Here is a 14878-nt window from a genome sequence, read left to right as displayed (position 1 = left end):
GGAAAAGGGTATTCCGGAAGAAGTCATTCCTACGCTTATTAAGGCCAGGAAAGATGTTACGGCAAAGCATTATCACCGCATATGGCGGAAATATGTTGCATGGTGCGAGGCCAAAAAGGCCCCGACAGAGGAATTTCAACTAGGTCGATTTCTGCATTTCCTGCAAGCAGGAGTGAATATGGGCCTAAAACTAGGCTCCATTAAAGTACAGATCTCGGCTCTGTCGATTTTCTTTCAAAAAGAACTAGCTTCAGTACCTGAAGTTCAGACATTTGTGAAAGGAGTGCTGCATATTCAGCCCCCATTTGTGCCTCCTGTGGCACCTTGGGATCTCAACGTGATGTTGAGTTTCTTAAAATCACATTGGTTTGAGCCACTAAAAACCGTGGATCTGAAATATCTCACGTGGAAAGTGGTCATGTTATTGGCCTTGGCTTCAGCCAGGCGAGTGTCAGAATTGGCGGCTTTATCATGTAAAAGCCCTTATCTGATTTTCCATATGGATAGGGCAGAATTGAGGACTCGTCCCCAGTTTCTCCCTAAGGTGGTGTCAGCGTTTCACCTGAACCAGCCTATTGTGGTGCCTGCGGCTACTAAGGATTTGGAGGACTCCAAGTTGCTAGACGTTGTCAGGGCCCTGAAAATATATGTTTCCAGGACGGCTGGAGTCAGAAAATCTGACTCGCTGTTTATCCTGTATGCACCCAACAAGCTGGGTGCCCCTGCTTCTAAGCAGTCTATTGCTCGCTGGATTTGTAGTACAATTCAGCTTGCACATTCTGTGGCAGGCATGCCACAGCCAAAATCTGTAAATGCCCATTCCACAAGGAAGGTGGGCTCATCTTGGGCGGCTGCCCGAGGGGTCTCGGCTTTACAACTTTGCCGAGCAGCTACTTGGTCAGGGGCAAACACATTTGCAAAATTCTACAAATTTGATACCCTGGCTGAGGAGGACCTGGAGTTCTCTCATTCGGTGCTACAGAGTCATCCGCACTCTCCCGCCCGTTTGGGAGCTTTGGTATAATCCCCATGGTCCTTACGGAGTTCCCAGCATCCACTAGGACGTTAGAGAAAATAAGAATTTACTCACCGGTAATTCTATTTCTCGTAGTCCGTAGTGGATGCTGGGCGCCCATCCCAAGTGCGGATTGTCTGCAATACTTGTAAATAGTTATTGTTAACAAAAGGGTTATTGTTGAGCCATCTGTTGAGAGGCTCCGTTGTTTTCATACTGTCAAACTGGATATAGTATCACGAGTTGTACGGTGTGATTGGTGTGGCTGGTAAGAGTCTTACCCGGGATTCTAAATCCTTCCTTATTATGTCTGCTCGTCCGGGCACGGTGTCCTAACTGGGGCTTGGAGGAGGGTCATAGTGGGAGGAGCCAGTGCACACCAGGTAGTCCTAAATCTTTCTAGAGTGCCCAGCCTCCTTCGGAGCCCGCTATTCCCCATGGTCCTTACGGAGTTCCCAGCATCCACTACGGACTACGAGAAATAGAATTACCGGTGAGTAAATTCTTATTTTTTGTTCCAGTAGTACTACAGGTACCAGCGGGCCCGTTTTTCTCCCGCATGCTGGTACTTGTGGTTCTCCAAGTACCAGCTTGCGGGGGAGGCTTGCTGGGATCCCCTGTCAATTTTTACCCCGCATTTTTAGAACCAGGACCAGCTCGAAGAACCCGAGGCTGGTTATGCTTTGGAGGGGGGACCCCACGCCATTTTTTTCCGGGTTTTTCCCGTTTTTTTAATTCGCGGCAAAATCCGGCAAATCGGCCGTTTTTCGCCCGCGGGACTGTCAAATCCGTTTTTCATTGAATATGGTGAATTCCGGCAGCTACCTGCCGGAATTCACCTGTCAAATTGTGTCGAATTAAAAAACGGCGATAATTTGCCGCGATTCGCCGTGAATTGCATATACCCCATAGCCTCTGGGACTATATATTGTGGAATTTTTGCCAGCCAAGGTGTTATTATTGCTTCTCAGGGCGCCCCCCACCAGCGCCCTGCACCCTCAGTGACCGGAGTATGAAGTGTGTATGAGGAGCAATGGCGCACAGCTGCAGTGCTGTGCGCTACCTTGGTGAAGACTGATGTCTTCTGCCGCCGTTTTTCAGGACCTCTTCTTGTTCTGGCTCTGTAAGGGGGACGGCGGCGCGGCTCCGGGACCGAACACCAAGGACTGGGCCTGCGGTCGATCCCTCTGGAGCTAATGGTGTCCAGTAGCCTAAGAAGCCCAATCCGGCTGCAATCAGGCGAGTTCGCTTCTTCTCCCCTTAGTCCCTCGCTGCAGTGAGCCTGTTGCCAGCAGGTCTCACTGAAAATAAAAAACCTAAATCTATACTTTCTTTCTAAGGGCTCAGGAGAGCCCCTAGTGTGCATCCAACCTCGGCCGGGTACAAAATCTAACTGAGGCTTGGAGGAGGGTCATAGTGGGAGGAGCCAGTGCACACCAGGTAGTCCTAAATCTTTCTAGAGTGCCCAGCCTCCTTCGGAGCCCGCTATTCCCCATGGTCCTTACGGAGTTCCCAGCATCCACTAAGACGTCAGAGAAATATATATATATATATAATCAGCACGGTATGGCACTCCCAATGTATACAAATGTAGTTTGCTCCGGTGCCCTGTGTCAGTCACAGCTGGGAGATACAATCACAAAAAAGCTGGCACTCATGGAGACTCGTAAAGAAGACACAGATGCTGTAGCTTTAAGTCAACATTTCAGGGCTATGCCCTTTTATCAAGACCAACTATACATACAGAATAGAAAAATATTTATACATTACCAGTGACACCTCGTGTGTAGACGACCACCGCTCTCCGGGAGACCCGCTGACGTCATGGGCGCGCGCCGGCGACCCGGCGTCTCCAGGGGGCGTGGTATGAAAACTGTGTAACCCGTCACCATGGGAACAAGTGTAAGGGTACTGGAAAGGGACAAAATAGAACAGCCACAAATAAATATAGCGCACGGTGTAAGGAAAAGCTATGTGGTCAACATTAGAACTAGCAACATTGCTAATTAACTACAAGACTGAATTCTGGAGGATGAAACACAGGCATAAGGATACAGGGCATGTTTATAACACAGGCCCTGATATATTAAACAGATGCAGTGTGATCATAAACATGAGTGCATCTGCTAATATACTTGGGGGGGCTGATGATGAAGCTAATAGCAAAGACTAGGCAATGGGGACTATAAGGAAAATTCACAGATGTATTAATAACTCATAAAAAACATGTGTAGGATAGCATGTCATTCAGGCCAAACGGTTTAACCGTTTGAAGGGTATGGATCCAACGGGCTTCCCTTTGTAATAAAAGACGACCGCGGTTGCCACCCCTAGAGTTATCAGGAACTCCATCAATTATCTTATAACGGATGGAGGCAAGGTTATGATGAAATTCTTTGAAATGACGGGCGACGGGTTGGTCAGACCCGCGTCCTTCCAGTGCGGCCCGTATACTGGAGCGATGTAAGGCAATGCGCTCCTTTAACTGTCGTATTGTCTTGCCTATGTACAGGAGCCCGCATGGGCATTTGATGTAATATATGACATATCGACTGGAACAAGTGAATGATTGAGTGATGCTAAACCTTTTGCCAGATCTAGGGTGGTAAAAAAGAGTCGCCAGTCTCCAGGCTGCTGCAAGTAGTGCAGCCTAAGCACTTGTAGTTGCCTGCTTTGCGTGAAAGAAAATGCGTAGGCACTGTAGGTTTCATCCTTGTGATGTCATTGTGGACCACAATGTCCTTAATGTTTTTTCCTCTACGAAATGAGGGTAAGATCCTGGACTTGGCAAGTCTCGGCAGCTGTTTGTCATGTGAAATGATGGGCCATATACGTTTAGCCGTTTTCATAGCTGTAGCGCTAAAAGCAGAGAAGTCATGTGGCCAAGGGATCCGATCCTGTTGCTGCCCTTTAATCGTAGTGTGTAAAAGGTTCATACGGCCCTGTAGCAGTGCTCTCTCCTTGGCTTTCTTCAAGTGGTGCCATTTATATCCTCTGCTGAGGAATTTTTGGTGATTGTATGTATGTATATATATATATATATATATATATATATATATATATATATATTGAAAGTACAGCGCCACATGCGGTGGTAAAAAAACTAAGAATAATGGTCCGATTTTTGACATTCAGATACATTCCCTATTAGAGGGCGTCAGCCAGTCCCTAGAGTTTTTTAGCAATGGCAAGTTGCTAAGGGATTTTTTTTGATATGTAAATAAGTACTAGGGATTCGGCGACCAATGGTGTTTCTTACGGAAAATACTTAGAAGACAACCTTACAAATTTAAAACATATAAATATATAGTCTAGAGAGATGTTTCTATGAAGATTAAAAAATTAACACATTTATTTAACATATAATCCAACAGTTTAGACAATAAATATATTATGAGGGTAAAAGGTTGTATATGTCACTATGTATAAGCAGTTCTCACTTAAAAAAAGAGGAATTTGCTTAAAAGATTATTTACGTAAAAAAGTGATAAAGTGCATATAGATGGTATGGTAAAAGATATTGGTAAAAAGTATAATATACAAATAATATATGTACGATCAGGGATCATAAAATGTATACATAGTGACATATACGACCTTTTACCCTCATAATATATTGTCTAAACTGTTAGAATATATGTTAAATAAATTTAATTTTTTAATCTTCATAGAAACATATCTCTAGTCTATATATTTATATGTTTTAAATTAGTAAGGTTGTCTTCTAAGTATTTTACGTAAGAAACACCATTGGTCGCCGAATCCCTAGTGCTTATTTACATATATATATATATATATATATATATATATATATATATATTTATCTATATCCCTATAGATTGTATGCTTGCGATCAGGGCCTTCCTACCTCTATGACTGTTTGTTATCACCCATTTTGTTATTGTTATTTCAAATTGTAAAGCGCAACGGAATTTGCTGCGCTATATAAGAAACTGTTAATAAATAAATATATATATATATTTATTTATTATGTGTGTATATGTACGTGTGTGTGTGTGTGTGTGTGTGTGTGTGTGTGTGTGTATGTGTGTATATATATATATATATATATATATATATATTATATAATGTTTCTGCTGCGGGATACACTGAACTCCACAAGGAATAACATCGGGGTGTAGAGTAGGATCTTGATCTGAGGCACCAACAGGTTCAAAGCTTTGACTGTTCCCAAGATGCCCAGCGCCGCATCCTCTATAAGACAATCAACAGGGGGGCTGCTCCTGCAGCCCATTTTATAAACTAATTTCAGAAGAGAGAAGAAATCTGAAGACTTCAAGGGCTGCAGCTTAATGAATGTCAGACAGACATCCTCTGCTGCAGCTCCATCACTCCCCCAGCGGCGCTGTATACTCCCGCGCCCTGGTTGCTGGGTAACTACAGCGGAGGCTCCGGTGTACTTCTGGTCAGTCACACACACTCGCCGCTGCCCTCCGGGATCGCGTGGCCGCAGGTACAAGGGGAGGTAAGGGGTCTCTTTGGACCGCTGTTATTTTTCTTTGTGATTTATAGTTGCTATATATCTCTTGGATTCCCAGTTCGTGCTGACAGGAAAGTCACACTGCTCTGGGAGTTCCTGCTAGGTATATCGCTGCTAAGTTTGTACTAGGTTGCCTGATATTGTGCTTCTCATTATGTCAGCTACACGAGGCAACGGAACTAGGGCTTCTTTCACATTGCGTGGTGGTGATGCAGTTACTTTTGAGGAAAACATGGCAGCAGAGAGTTCAGGTTCAGGGGGTTCCTTACCCCCCCAGTGGATCTGTAGCACCTCGGGCTACTAATGACCCACCTTGGGCTACCTTCTCTCTGTTGTTAAATACGCTGGTAACTAAACTTACGCCCCCTGTGGGACCTCCTATGCCAGTACAGCAATTTATTGTCACTACAGTCAATCCGCCGTGGGCGGACCAAATTTCAACACAGTTACAGCACTTGAACCGATCGCTGAATAAAAATAAGTCTCACTTTCGCCCACCTAAGACGAGGGTGTCCAGGCCGCTACATCCTCACAATCCACCGCTGTCCTGGACACATCCTCTGAGGAGGATGGTGGATATACTGACCCCACAGACACTGACTCAGATGCCTCTGATGGGGAAGAGAAGCCACTGGTGGATGTCCCTGATTTGATTGAGGTTATCAGGCTCATTCTTCAGGTCTCTGATGAACCTGAGCCTGTGGTTGTCTCTAAAAATCCATACAGATTTAAACGTAAGAAGGTGGTTGAACAAGTGTTACCTCATTCTCAACACCTGGCTGACATACGTCAGGAATCATGGGAAAATCCGGGAACAAAATTCACACCGCGTAAGAGACTGTTGGCTCCCTATCCTCTCTCTGCGGAGCTATGTAAAAATTGGGAAACTCCCCCGCCTGTAGATTATCATGTGGCACGCATGGTAGTTTCCTCAGCTCTGCCAGTAACTACAGTCACTCTCTGAAGGAACCGACGGATAGACGTGTGGAGGGTTGTTTGAAAGCGATTTACACCTTAACTGGGGCTGTGCATAGAGTAGACCAACCACTGCAGCAACATGGGCTTGCTGAAGCTGTTGAGGCGTGGGCTCAGGATCTGGAGGCGGAGCTGCCTTCCAACACTTCTGAGCATGCTCGACAATGTCTGTCATATATTGCCACGGCTTCTCAGTACCTTAAGGAGGCGGCTTCCGATGCCGGGGTGCTGGCAGCCAAGTCTGCCACTACGTCCATCTTGGCTCGACGTATCCTTTGGTTGAGATCCTGGTCGGTGGATATGGATTCTAAGAAAACCTTGGAGGTGCTTCCTTTCAAGGGAGGCATTCTTTTTGGCGAAGACCTAAATAATATTGTGGCTTATCTGGCTACTGCTAAAACAGCTTGCCTACCTAGTATGGCTCCTTCCGCACAGAAGGCTAAAAGTACTTTCCCTCAGCCCTTTCGTCCTCCAGGTAAAGCAAAAGGTCAGGCATACCCAAAGCAAACTCGTGCTTCCAATCCTGCCAAGCCCAGACCGAAGCGTGCCCGTCAGCCTGCTTCCAAAACTGACAAGCCTACCGCATGACGGGGCGGGCCTCCCTCTGGGGGATCTAAGGGTGGGGGGCCGGCTTCTAGGTTTTACCCAGGAATGGTTGAAGACCACTTCCGATGCCTGTGTAAGGGAAGTTGTCACTCAAGGTTACGCTGTACCCTTCAAGACCCGTCCCACTTATCGATTTTGCCTGACAGACATACCTTTGGACCCAGTGAAGGCAAACACTCTTCATTCGATGGTACATTCCCTCCTAACCTCAGGACTGGTAGTACAAGTGCCTCTGGCTCAGAGAGGCAAGGGGTACTATTCACCGCTGTTTCTAGTCCCGAAACCGAACGGGTCCTCGCGGCCCATTCTCAATCTCAAGTCCTTGAATAAGTACTCCAAGTTTTGTATGGAACTCTGCGCACTATTGTTCTGGCCTTGGAGCCTGCGGACTATATGGTCTCCCTGGACATACAGGATGCCTACCTGCATATTCCTGTTGCAGTGTCTCATCAGCAGTACCTGAGGTTTGTGGTGGGCAACCTTCATTACCAATTTTGGGCGTTACCTTTTGGTTTGACAACGGCTCCGCGAGTTTTCACCAAAGTCATGGCGGTAATGACGGCTGTACTCCGCCGTCAAGGGGTCAGGATCCAACCGTACTTATACTATTTGTTGATCCTGGCAAATTCCCCAGAACTTCTCCTGTGTCATCTAGATCTGACTGTCCAGTTCATGAAAGCCCACGGGTGGCTAATCAACTGGAAGAAATCTTCCTTGGTTCCTGCTCAGAGCATGGTGCACCTGGGAGTGTTATTGGACACCCACAACCAGCAATTGTTCTAGTCTAAGGAGAAAGTCCTGAAGCTTCAGGACAGGATTCGATTCTTCCTGTCTCGTCCGCAAGTGTCGATGCATTCGGCAATGCAAGTGCTAGGTCTCATGGTGTCTGCTTTCGACATGGTGGAGTATGCTCAATTCCATTCTCGCCCTCTGCAGAAGTTAATTCAGGCCAAGTGGTACGGCCTGCCTCACCGGATCAGATCTTACATGATCTCCTTGTCTCCGGAGGTCAGCCTGTCACTGAGCTGGTGGCTTGAGGACCATCGATTGAGCAGGGGCCGTCCCTTCTGGATATCCAACTGGGTCCTGCTGATGAAGGATGCCAGTCTGAGAGGTTGGGGCGCGGTGTTGGAACAACACTCCCTTCAGGGTCGGTGGACCGAGGAGGAGTCTCTACTCCCGATAAACTTTCTGGAACTGCGGGCAGTGTTCAATGCACTAAACCTGGCCCAGCATTTGATACAGAACAGACCTGTTCAAGTACAATCGGACAACGCCACCACAGTGGCGTACATCAATCATCAAGGCGGCACTAAGAGCCGCATGGCAGTGCTGGAAGTAACACGGATTCTTCAATGGGCAGAACGCCATCTGCCGGCCATATCCGCAGTGTTCAGTCCGGGGGTCCTAAACTGGGAAGCGGACTTTCTTAGTCATCAGGACGTACACGTCAGAGTGGAGCCTCTATCCAGAGGTTTTTCAACTTCTTGTGGACACGTGGGGCCTTCCAGATGTGGACCTGATGGCGTCTCGACACAATCACAAGGTTCCAGCCTTCGGAGCAAGGACAAGGGATCCTCAGGCAGCGTTCGTGGACGCTCTGGCTTTTCCATGAAACTTTCAGCTGCTGTACGTCTTCCCTCCGGTGTCACTCCTGCCCAGAGTAATACGGAAGTTCAAGCAAGAAGGAGGAAACCTACTTCTGATTGCTCCAGCGTGTCCCAGGCGGCACTGGTTCTCCGATCTACAGGGCCTCTCGCTAGATTGTCCCCTTCTACTTCCACAACGACCAGACCTCCTCGTTCAGGGCCCTTGTGTTTACCAGGACTTGGCCTGTCTAGCTTTGACGGCATGGCTCTTGAAGCTTCCGTCTTGAGGCCCAAGGGTTTTTCTGAGGCGGTCGTTCAAACTATGTTGAAGGCCCGGAAGCCGGCTTCTGCTCGGATTTACCATAAGGTCTGGAATGCTTACTTTACTTGGTGCGCGTCTCACAATCATGACGTTTTCAAGTTTAGTGCGGCCAAGCTGTTGGCCTTCCTACAACAGGGCCTGGATTTAGGCCTTCGTCTGGCCTCTCTCAAGGTTCACATTTCTGCCTTGTCGGTTTGATTTCAGAGAAAGATTGCTGCCCTTCCTGATGTTCGTACCTTCACTCAGGGCGTGTTGCGGATTCAGCCTACTTATGTGCCACCTGTGGCCCCTTGGGATCTGTCTGTGGTTTTGGAGGCCTTGCAGGAGTCTCCATTTGAACCTCTTGCGTCTGCAGGCCTTAAGTGGCTTTCCCTTTAAGGTTTTGTTTTTGCTGGCTATCGCTTCAGCTAGAAGGGTCTCGGACTTAGGGGGACTTACAGGATAAGGCACCTATCTGATTTTTCACCATGACCGGGCGGTTCTTAGAACACGTCCGGGTTATTTACCTAAAGTGGTGTCTTCCTTCCACCGTAATCAGGAGATTGTGGTTCCGGACTTTACTTCTCCTGAGGAGTCATCTAAAGAGCGGTCTTTGGATGTGGTACGGGCTCTCCGTATATATGTGAAGAGAACCTCCTCCATTCGGAAATCTGATTCTCTCTTTGTACTGTTTGGTTTTCACAAACGTGGCTGGACTGCTAACAAGCAGACCTTGGCCAGATGGATTGGAATGGTGATTGCACATGCTTATGTATAGGCTGGTTTGCTAGCTCCTGCTACCATCAAAGCCCATTCTACTCTGTCTGTTGGATCTTCTTGGGCGGGCCGCCGTGGTGCGACCCTTGAACAATTGTGCAAGGCGGCTACGTGGTCCTCAGCAAACATGTTCATAAGGTTCTATGCCTTCGATACTTCCGCCTCCCAGGATGCTTCCTTTGGACGCCGGATTCTTGTGCCCGCTACAGTGCATCTCCTCCCATAAGGAACTGCTTTAGGACATCCCCGATGTTATTCCTTGTGGAGCCCAGTGTACCCTGCAGCAGAAACCGAGATTTATGGTAAGAACTTACCGTTGTTAAATCTCTTTCTACGAGGTACACTGGGCTCCACAAGGCGCCCACCCTGCGCACTTGACTTCTTTGGGTTGGTATGGCAATAGCCGCTGACACCCTCTCCTGTAGTGTGTGGTGTATGTGGCTACTCACGATTGTCGTCTCTGGTACCTGCTACTGCATTGGACTGGTTAACTAAACTGAGCTCCTGTGCATGGAGGCGGGGTTATAGAGGAGGCGGCGCTGGGCATCTTGGGCACAGTCAAAGCTTTGAGCCTGTTGGTGCCTCGGATAAAGATCCTACTCTACACCCCGATGTTATTCCTTGTGGAGCCCAGTGTACCTCGCAGAAAGAGATTTAACAACGGTAAGTTCTTACCATAAATCTCGTGATATATATATATATATATATATATATATATATATATATATATAAAGAATAGGGGTACGGCGACCAAATGTGCTAAAAAGTAAAAGTACAATAAGACCATTTAAAAATGGAATCTAGAAGCCAGTATCAATAAAAAGTATTTATTTAATAAAATATCACTTGGAAGCTAAGCACAATTACAAATATAATTATAAAAAATCTAAAAACAATAAGTAGCGGAGTCTGAAGTATAAAAGACTTACCTCAGTGCACGGTGGAGGTCAATTAAGGGGAGCCCAGCACGTTTCGTCCTGTCGACTTCATCAAGGGGTGATATGAGACTGGGACTGGGCTAGAATTTATACCTCACCTAATAGGAGCTACTTATTGTTTTTATATTTTATATAATTATATTTGTCATTGTGCTCGGCTTCCTAGTGACATTTTATTAAATATATACTTTTTATTGATACTGGCTTCTAGATTCCATTTTTAAATGGTCTTATTGAACTTTTACTTTTTAGCACATTTGGTCGCCGTACCCCTATTCTTTATACCCCTTGTTACTTTTACAGCTCTTCACCAGTGCTGTTATATACTTAGGGGCTGGCAGACACCCATATATAGGGGTGTGTGATTTTATAGTTCTCTGTTGTTATATTGAACCTTTGGTGGTAATTGTGTCTCACAAGTGGCGCCGTATTCCCCTTTCTTTCCGTGTGTGTGTGTGTGTGTGTGTATATATATATATATATATATATATATATATACATATATATATATATATACACTGCTCAAAAAAATAAAGGGAACACTAAAATAACACATCCTAGATCTGAATGAATGAAATATTCTTATTAAATACTTTGTTCTTTACATAGTTGAATGTGCTGACAACAAAATCACACAAAAATTATCTATGGAAATCAAATTTATTAACCCATCGAGGTCTGGATTTGGAGTCACCCTCAAAATTAAAGTGGAAAAACACACTACAGGCTGATCCAACTTTGATGTAATGTCCTTAAAACAAGTCAAAATGAGGCTCAGTAGTGTGTATGGCCTCCACGTGCCTGTATGACCTCCCTACAACGCCTGGGCATGCCCCTGATGAGGTGGCGGATGGTCTCCTGAGGGATCTCCTCCCAGACATGGACTAAAGCATCCGCCAACTCCTGGACAGTCTGTGGTGCAACGTGCCGTTGGTGGATGGAGCGAGACATGATGTGCCAGATGTGCTCAATTGGATTCAGGTCTGGGGAACGAGCGGGCCAGTCCATAGCATCAATGCCTTCGTCTTGCAGGAACTGCTGACACACTCCAGCCACATGAGGTCTAGCATTGTCTTGCATTAGGAGGAACCCAGGGCCAACCGCACCAGCATATGGTCTCACAAGGGGTCTGAGGATCTCATCTCGGTACCTAATGGCAGTCAGGCTACCTCTGGCGAGCACATGGAGGGCTGTGCGGCCCCCAAAGAAATGCCACCCCACACCATTACTGACCCACTGCCAAACCGGTCATGCTGGAGGATGTTGCAGGCAGCAGAACGTTCTCCTTGGCGTCTCCAGACTCTGTCACGTCTGTCACATGTGCTCAGTAGGAACCTGCTTTCATCTGTGAAGAGCACAGGGCGCCAGTGGCGAATTTGCCAATCTTGGTGTTCTCTGGCAAATGCCAAACATCCTGCACGGTGTTGGGCTGTAAGCACAACCCCCACCTGTGGACGTCGGGCCCTCATACCACCCTCATGGAGTCTGTTTCTGATCGTTTGAGTAGACACATGCACGTTTGTGGCTTGCTGGAGGTCATTTTGCAGGGCTCTGGCAGTGCTCCTCCTGTTCCTCCTTGCACAAAGGCGGAGGTAGCGGTTCTGCTGCTGGGTTGTTGCCCTCCTACGGCCGCCTCCACGTCTCCTGATGTACTGGCCTGTCTCCTGGTAGCGCCTCCATGCTCTGGACACTACGCTGACAGACACAGCAAACCTTCTTGCCACAGCTCGCACTGATGTGCCATCCTGGATGAGCTGCACTACCTGAGCCACTTGTGTGGGTTGTAGGGAGGTCATACAGGCACGTGGAGGCCACACACACTACTGAGCCTCATTTTGACTTGTTTTAAGGACATTACATCAAAGTTGGATCAGCCTGTAGTGTGTTTTTCCATTTTAATTTTGAGTGCGACTCCAAATCCAGACCTCCATGTGTTAATACATTTGATTTCCATTGATAATTTTTGTGTGATTTTGTTGTCAGCACATTCAACTATGTAAAGAACAAAGTATTTAATAAGAATATTTCATTCATTCAGATCTAGGATGTGTTATTTTAGTGTTCCCTTTATTTTTTTTGAGCAGTGTATATATATATGTGTGTGTGTGTGTGTGTGTGTGTGTGTGTGTGTTTACTGCAACTTATTTTGAAGCACTAGTAATTAATGGATAAACCTATATGCATAACTAAAGAAAATCACGTAAGTGTATTTTTTTCCAAAAAGTTGATCACTAGGGAAAGTAATGCACTTTAATATGTGGTTGTTATAAAAGTACGTCTTTTCCCCCCACACGCTACTGTAGCTATGGCACCCTGAAGGAAAATACTTGTCTCTGCATACACACACAGTTTCCTGGGCAATCACAGTTGTGATGGCATTAGTGTCACAATATGGCAGAGTAGAGTAATGGCTTCCAAATGCTAATAGTTGGAGCAGCATTGTTAAATAATTTTTGTAATCTGTGTTTTCTACCTTTCACGTTTATAGGTATCGGCTCACCAGTGAAATTTGAAAGCTTAACAGATATTCTGCACAGGAAGATTGAAGAAACTGATGGTCAGTTCCTTATTGGGCAGGAAGAGTCTGCACCACCTGCCTGGGATGCATTATTTGATGGTAACCACCAACTTCATGTAGTAAGAAAGCCGCTGTCTCCACCTTCACAAAGCGACTGCGCAAACCTGATCGATGGCAAAGGAAAGAAGAGAAGGGCCCCACCACCGCCTCCCAACAAGACGCCATATAATGCAGGAGACCAGAAGGTCACAGATCCATCCGAAAAGGAAAACATCTGGTCACGGTCTAGCTTGTCCCGCAAGTCTTTTGATGCTAAATTATCTTCAATAATGCAACAGTTCCAGAAGCCAACAGCTGCTCCCCGGAAGTTCGTATCTTCTGAGAAGCATAGCGGTGACCAGCTGAGACTAGCAGAAGAGGATGTCCCATTGAAACCAACGCCTGCTCCTCGACAGAAGTCCATAAGAGAGAGATTTGTTCCTAGATCTTGGTTACCATCGCAAGAATGACTTCATTTTATCCATATTTGACTATATCTGTATAGTTTGCTTCTTAGCTGGTGTATTTTTTTTAATTGTATATTATGTTAAAACTGGAAGTTGATGATCCACATATACATGGGCTGCAATTTGTTACAAAGGACTCTGGAAGGAATGCATTTTTTCCCCTCTGAGCAATTTGCAGCATAGAATAGTTGGCAAAGTAATCACAATGCTGTTGCTAAATTATTTGCAGTGTGATCAGCCTATGTGTAAGAATTTATTTTGAATATTCTGAGCTCTTATTTTGAATATCCTGGGCTTTTAATCTTCAAAAACGGTTTCGTTTTATTGTTTGTTTTATCTGTCATCCACAAGCTAGAAGACTGTTCTGCATCATAATTACACAGTGGATACAGAAGTTAAATGTCAATTGATGTTGTATCACACCCATTATTCTTTTCTTTACCAGTTGTTGTCTGTAGCCGGCAACCTAGATCGTTGTAGAACGAATAGTCCAATTAGGTTTAGTCCTAAAGAATACAAGTGTCAGTAAATCCATGCGCTTCAGGATGCGGTCAATACTTGCAGAGCAGTGACTTGTGGTCTCCCAGAGTTTTAACTATAAAAATGCTATCAAATAAATATCTTCTTTGTATTACAGGTTGAGTATCCCTTATCCAAAATTCAAAATCACACATTTCTCTTACGTCCTAGAGGATGCTGGGGTCCACATTAGTACCCTGGGGTATAGACGGGTCGACAAGGAACCAGTGGCACTTTAAGGGTTTGAGAGTGTGGTCTGGCTCCTCCCTCTATGTCCCTCCTATCAGACTTGGTTTAGAAAATGTGCCCGGAGGAGCCAGTCACAGCTAGGGGAGCTCTCCAGAGTTTCTCTAGTAAAAGTTTTCTTAGAGTTTATTATTTTACAGGGAGGCTGCTGGCAACAGCCTCCCTGCTTTGTGGGACTAAGGGGGGGGAGTAGTGTCTTCCCTGTGGGATCTGAGCCACTATCTCCGCTGACAGGACACAGATCTCCTGAGGGAGCTGATCGTTAGCCACTCCAGGTGAACTCTCACTCCCACAGCATGCCGCCACCCCCTTACAGAGCCTGAACACTTCGGTGGCGAGTGAGTCACCGGCATCCCTGGCAAGCGGGGAGCCGGTGTGAAGATGGCG

At 46.1% G+C, this 14878-nt stretch overlaps 1 protein-coding gene across 1 annotated transcript in view; it reads left to right on the top strand.

The window, feature by feature from the left end:
• RTKN2 (rhotekin 2) overlaps window positions 1-14448 on the top strand; it is a 414584-nt gene extending 400136 nt beyond the window's left edge. Inside the window, exon 12 of the mRNA XM_063961816.1 lies at window positions 13191-14448. Coding sequence (XP_063817886.1) covers window positions 13191-13729 — 539 coding nt within the window. The 3' untranslated portion in view covers window positions 13730-14448. The remainder of the gene's footprint in view (window positions 1-13190) is intronic.
• The last annotated feature ends 430 nt before the right edge of the window (window positions 14449-14878 follow it).

Source organism: Pseudophryne corroboree, chromosome 3 (assembly GCF_028390025.1).
Source record: "Pseudophryne corroboree isolate aPseCor3 chromosome 3, aPseCor3.hap2, whole genome shotgun sequence".
Taxonomy (NCBI): Eukaryota; Metazoa; Chordata; class Amphibia; order Anura; family Myobatrachidae; genus Pseudophryne; species Pseudophryne corroboree.
Note: the sequence above shows the minus strand (reverse complement) of the source record. Positions and strands in the feature narration are given on the sequence as shown.